Source organism: Lactuca virosa, chromosome 1 (genome assembly GCF_052849685.1).
Source record: "Lactuca virosa cultivar CGN04683 chromosome 1, Lactuca_virosa_CGN04683_v6, whole genome shotgun sequence".
NCBI classification, from domain to species: domain Eukaryota; kingdom Viridiplantae; phylum Streptophyta; class Magnoliopsida; order Asterales; family Asteraceae; genus Lactuca; species Lactuca virosa.
The window spans coordinates 299,358,529-299,364,728 of record NC_136426.1 but is presented as its reverse complement, the minus strand read 5'-3'; the positions used below and the strand labels follow the sequence as shown (position 1 = coordinate 299,364,728).

At 32.7% G+C, this 6,200-nt stretch overlaps 1 protein-coding gene across 1 annotated transcript; it reads left to right on the top strand.

Moving 5' to 3' along the window:
• Positions 1-3,272: 3,272 nt before the first annotated feature.
• Positions 3,273-5,161, top strand: LOC145130717 (uncharacterized). Its single transcript, XM_079065494.1, has 3 exons — positions 3,273-3,773; positions 3,854-4,323; positions 4,396-5,161. The coding sequence occupies exons 1-3, from the start codon at positions 3,273-3,275 to the stop codon at positions 5,159-5,161; spliced, it is 1,737 nt and encodes a 578-aa protein (XP_078921620.1).
• The last annotated feature ends 1,039 nt before the right edge of the window (positions 5,162-6,200 follow it).

Here is a 6,200-nt window from a genome sequence, read left to right as displayed (position 1 = left end):
AAATAATAATTAAATAAATATCTAGTTTCTTAAAATTGCATTAAACATTAGATTATTACTCAATTTCCTTTTTATTTTTGCATATATCTCCGTTTATTGAATTATCATGTGCTTTCATATATTTCTTACCACTCATGTGATATCTTAACCAAAACAATGAATTTTAATTGTTATCTTTTGAATTTTGAACTTTCGGGCACAAACTCTACCAAAAATAAAGTTGTTAAGGGTGTTTGGTTATAATATTTAAAGTATTAAATGTTATTACAAAATTTCTTTACTCTACATATTGTGATTGGTTGCTTTGGTCCTGCATCAACTGTCATATGCGTTGCAACTTGTATGTTGTGAGAAAAAGACCAGCGTGTGACGTTATACGGCTTACGTAGGTTAGTAGTAGTGTTTTTAAAGTAACTTTTACTTTTTTATGTTAAATTATTAATATTATTAAGAAATCAAATATCCTTCTATTTTGTTTCCTATAATTTTTTTTATTAATTTAAAATTATGACACTTATTATATTTAATAAAATTAATAAACTTTTATTACATTTGATAGGAGGATGTATAAGAAGAAAAAATAATAAAATATTTAATTTTTTTTATTATAATGATTTGCATATTATTCGTTGGATATAATGTTTTTAATTTTGGAAGTGGCAAATTACATGACTTAGGAACGTTTTTTTGAATTTTTATTACTAATATATAAGTATTAAATTAATGTTTTATTAGTACCGAAAAGCTGTTTTGGCACAAGCGTTGTGGGCGAAGCTACCATATGGTCCATACAAGTTTTGGTTTCTTGAATCGACATTATTTTTATTTTTATAATTTTTAAACTCAACCGGTATATTCTAGTCCAACTATGTTATGGTTTTCTTGAACTCCAACTAAAACTAATAGCATTGTACAAAATTTGTATAAAATATGAACATCAAAATATCAAATTAGAGGAAAGTCACTTAGTAGGAGATTGAACTATATATCAATCTTGACTCAACATCAAACTAGAAAAATAAAATCATTTTACGGTCCATACAACTTTTGACACTCGTTTACTATAATAATACGAAATTTTGTAAAAAAATTATATTGGAAAAACTAATTAAAGCTAAAAACATATATAAATGTTGCCAAAAACATTTGTACATGCATATGTGTATGCTGTACATAGTACACATGTATAAGTGAGACGCATACAACTTTAGAGTTATAATGTTACTGTATATCAATCTTGAATCGACATCAAATTAGAAAAATAAAATCATTTTATTTGTCAAAACATTTTTTACTCTTTTACAGAAGTATAAAAACTTACAAACAAAAGACAAAAAGTCCAGCAATAAAAGTCACCCTTATTTGGTCCGGACAGGAAAAGCGCAATTCATTTTACCACATAAAAGTCAAAACGTAAGAGTTGTAGTTTTTTTTAAGATTTTAACCATCTCAATTCACCATTGTAGATGTAAGATTTTTATCGAAGGTAGTTTCGACCATTTACTAAACTCCAACTATTTACTTTATAATATGTTATATACATTTTGCTCACATATTCTAAACCTAGTTTATATTTACATATTAAATGTTTATCATTTCCTGATTATCGATGTAAAAAGTAAAAATAAACATATTTTATAGAGAAATATATCATTAATATAAGTTACTATTTATTTAAAGATATAAAATATATCAAAAATAACAAATTAGATTTGAGTTTTTTATCATTTTTAAGATAGATAGGATAAATTTGTTAATTTTAATAAAAGCTTTTGCAAAAGTTAAAATCTAGAGGGAATTTTCATAACAGGGTTTTAATTAAAAAAATTATAAAAATGACCAAAAGGAATGTGAGCTTATCTTTGATATAACCAACCTTTTAGTCATTTGAAAATAAAAAATAATATCGTATCGGTTTATTTTGGAAAAACTTTATATCGTATGAAAAGATTGAGATAGTGTAGCCCCACTAACTTACAAGTTTTGGTTTAAAAGGTCTCTTATTTTATTTTTTGACTTTAGAAGGACATAAACTAACATTTAACCGGCTAATTACGCCATTTTTTATAAAGTGAAGGGGTCACCCGGTGACCCCAATCCCAATCAGCATTATTTCTTGGACATGTCATTAAAAGAAAGCCAGGTCATTAAACTAAATCATATGCCACGTGTGAGTGTATCGATAAATGACACCAACCCTTCCTCTCCAAATAATTTTCGTCTTTAATCGGTTTCATCTACCAATATCTTCTTTTTCTTCTACTGTTCATCCAAAAATCAAACCTGGAATTTTTCTATGGCCGTCTACATGAAGATAGATCTTCATTTTGCTGGTTTGTTTACGAGGTATCCAGTGATCAGTTACTCAGATGGAGTGGAGCAAAGGTTTAAGGATGTGGATTTTGCTGCAATGGACAAAAACGAATTTCTATTGTTCATTCAGAGATTCGCAAACGAGATGTGTGCTGATGTGTACTTTTGTATGCCCGATATTGAGTTCCCTGAAGGACTGAGGATAATAGAAACTGAGAAAGACTACCAGGAGTTTATCGAAGTAGGGTATGATTCTGGTTGTGTAATTTCTATGTACATGGATCATGTTGGTGTGAATGTTCATCAATGGATTGTTGATGAGATGGCTGAAGTATGCACCCCCGAGGACAAGTTTTCTGGTGTAGGTGAAGTAGTATAAGAGTTGCATGTTGAGACAGAAGGAGGCATTGACCTAGATGAAGTACAAGTGCAAGGTGATTTGGACGATAACATTGAAGATGGAGATTGCATCCCCATGAACAAGACCTTGAATGATGTATTTTTGAACAAGCTCTGCCCCAAGGAGCAGCCAACTCCAGACACTCCACCTCAAGAGGATCCATCTCATGAAGATCCATTTGATCAGATGGATGAACACGACCCAATTCATGAGGAGGTAACAGCTTTTAATGAAAATGTTCATTGGAAAAAACAAAAACCTGTGTTAGGAATGAGATTTGAAAATCCTAAACAATTAAAACATATGTTGTGTAATTATGCTGTTGCTAAAGGATATCAATTGTGCTACAAAAAAATGATAGTAGGAGGCTTTTAGTTAAATGTTGTTCAGGGCAATGCAAGTTTAGATTGTGGGCTTCATGGATGAGTGAGGAAAAATCTTTTCAGATTAAGTCTCTTATAGATGACCATAATTGTGCTAGAAATTTTAAAATGGGGTCAATTGTAAGCTATGCATGGATTGGTAGCCATTTCACATCCAAATTTTTACAAAACAAAAAATGAGTGTTAGGCTACTAAAGGAAGAAGTAAAACAAAAATTTAGAATTGATGTGAGTATGGGACAGTGTAGAAGAGCAAAGAAATATGCAATTGAACTTATTGAAGGTACACTAGTTGAGCATTATGCCAAGCTTTGGTCATATGGTGAAGAGATAAGAAGATCCAATCCAGGATCAACTGTCAAATTGGATGTCAACAGTATGACTGATGGGAATACATATTTTAGTAAGTTTTACATATGCTTTAAGGGGCTGAAACAAGGTTGGAAAGGAAGTTGTAGAAGAGTAATAAACCTGGATGGTTGTTTCTTAAAGGGATTATGTAGTGGAGAATTGATATGTGTCGTAGGAAGAGATGCTAACAATCATATTTTCCCAATAGCATGGGCAGTTGTGTGTGTGGAAAATAAAGAAAATTGGAAATGGTTTTTGGAGAATCTTCAAGATGATCTAGAAGTTGATGATGGTAGTGGTATCACCCTGATGTCAGATCAACATAAGGTAAATCACTTATTATACTTCATATTTCTTGTTAATAAATTTATTTCCATTTTCTTAACATATGAATTTAAATTGTATAGGGGCTATTGGAGGTTGTGAAGGAAGTAATGCCTAATGCTGAACACAGACAGTGTGCAAGGCATATTGTTGCCAACTTTAGGAAAAGGTTCAGTGGTGTGCATTATGAGAGGATGTTTTGGAAAGCTTGCAAAGCATCAACTGAACCTTTATTCAATGCACCAATGAAGGAAATACAAGTACTAAATCCTACAGCATTTGACTACCTTATGGAAAAGAACCCAAAATCATGGTGTAGAGCTTTCTTTAGAGAGGGGAGGATGTGTGATGCAGTTGAAAATGGATTATCTGAAACCTTCAACAATGTCATTAGAGATGCAAGGAAAAAACCAATAATCACAATGTTAGAAGAAATTAGGTTGTATGTTATGGAGAGGCAATTCAATCTCACCATCAAAGGTTGTTCATGGCCTGATTATAAACCATGCCCAACCATTACAATCCTATTGAATCAGTTGAAAAGAGCTCAAAGGTTTTTTCTTTTCTATTAATACTTCATTTAGTTTTTCCACTATACACCCTAACTTTTATACCATTGCATCAGGTATTGGCAGGTTTTACCTACTAGTTTAAACCAGTTTGAAACAAGGAATTTGGCAGAGTCTTACGTTGTGGATGTAGATAAGAAGACTTGTTCATGTAGAGTGTGGCAACAAAATGGGTATGGATGTGTGCATTCAGTTGCAACAATCTCATACCTTAACAGTGATGTTGGTAATTATGTGGATCCAATGTACTATGGAGCAATTTATAAGAACACCTACAAGTATCCTATGCGTGGGATGAATGGTAGCAACATGTGGACACCTACTGAATTCATTCCACCTTTGCCACCATTGAAAAGAAAAATGCCAGGTAGACCTAAAGTTAATAGAAGAAAGGATTCAAGTGAAAGGGGTGCTAGACATACTGTGTCAAAGGTTGGGAAAAAGATTATGTGTAGTGTATGCAAACAAGCAGGACATAACAAGGTTACATGTTCTAAATCTAAAAAGCCAACAAAACTAAAGGTAAGGAAAAGGAAGAGATCAGATGTTATTGATGGGGAGGGAAGCAGTGCTAAGAAGGCAAAAGGTATGACAGATGAGGAAGGAGGGAGGGGTAATAAGGGCATTAATGGAAAAGTTGGGGAAGGAAGCAGTGGTAGGAAGACAAAGGATGGTAAAGATGATATAGGAGGGAGGGGTAAAAAGGTAATTGTCAAGACAAGAAAGAAGTCGGAAAGAATTTTGAAGAAAAAACTTGGTACACGGGTTGAGGGTAAAAATGGGGAAGGCCACACTATTGACAAGCCAATGGAACTAGAATAGGTTAAGTGTGGTCAATGTCGTTATGTAGTCAATGTGTTTATGACAACTGATTTCGGGTTAAGTGTTTTAATTTGATGTTTTGTACTCACTTTGGTCATGCTAAACAATGTTGGATTAAGTGTTTCAATTTTATGTTATGTACTCACTGTGGTGTTATGTAGTCACTTTGGTTATGCTAAACAATATTGGATTAAGTGTTTCGATTTTATGTTATGTACTATTTTTGTTTAATTTTAATCTAATATAAATTACTATGTTATGAACTCACTGTGGTGTTATTGACATTAGTGATTGAAAGTCATTACTATGGTGTGTTGTGTTTATGGACGTGCATGGTATTGGGGTACATTATTTACATTAGTGCTGGATATATATGGTCCCATTTACTCTAGGTGAACATGGCATTGGTGTCTATTATTGACATTAGTGGTTGAAAGTCATTACAAGGATAATGTAAATAACCATAACAATTTCCCTGACAAGGACATAAAAAACTGCTACATACGAATTACAACTTGTACACAATTATGCCAAAGAAAATAATCCAACTTAGAACTAAAGACATCTTCAGTTTCCAAATCTTTGATTCAAGCTTCTTTTTTGACCTAGCCAATCCTGCAATCATAATTGCTTCAACACTCATATTCTTAGTGTCTGCTTCTTCTACCCAACAAATAAAACCATTACGAGGTCCCTAACAAAATCAATTTAGAAGTTAGAAGTGTAGAATGCAAAGATAAAAACAAATAAATTAGGGCTACAGTGACCTGATAAAGAAAGTCAAACAAACCTTAGTGGGGCAAGCATAGAATGGTCTTCCAGGGTTTGATGGAGTGGAAGACATTCTGATTATGGCCAAACATCCACATGAGCATTTCACCATTTTTGCTTCGTTATTTCCGAGAGCTGCTAACTTCAAAATGCAAACAAGAACATGTACAAAGAAATGGGATGTACTGCCGAGTAAAGGAGGTAAAGTACTTATAAAGAGCAAATGACGAAAATACCCCTTGACGAAATTACCCCAATGTTTGACCTC

Excerpts from the sequence above, each read along its gene's own strand:
- LOC145130717 (XM_079065494.1), top strand. The coding sequence starts at position 3,273 with ATGAGTGTTAGGCTACTAAAGGAAGAAGTAAAACAAAAATTTAGAATT. Across the intron at positions 3,774-3,853 it reads TGATGTCAGATCAACATAAG|GGGCTATTGGAGGTTGTGAA; the intron begins GTAAATCACTTA and ends TAAATTGTATAG. Across the intron at positions 4,324-4,395 it reads CAGTTGAAAAGAGCTCAAAG|GTATTGGCAGGTTTTACCTA; the intron begins GTTTTTTCTTTT and ends CCATTGCATCAG.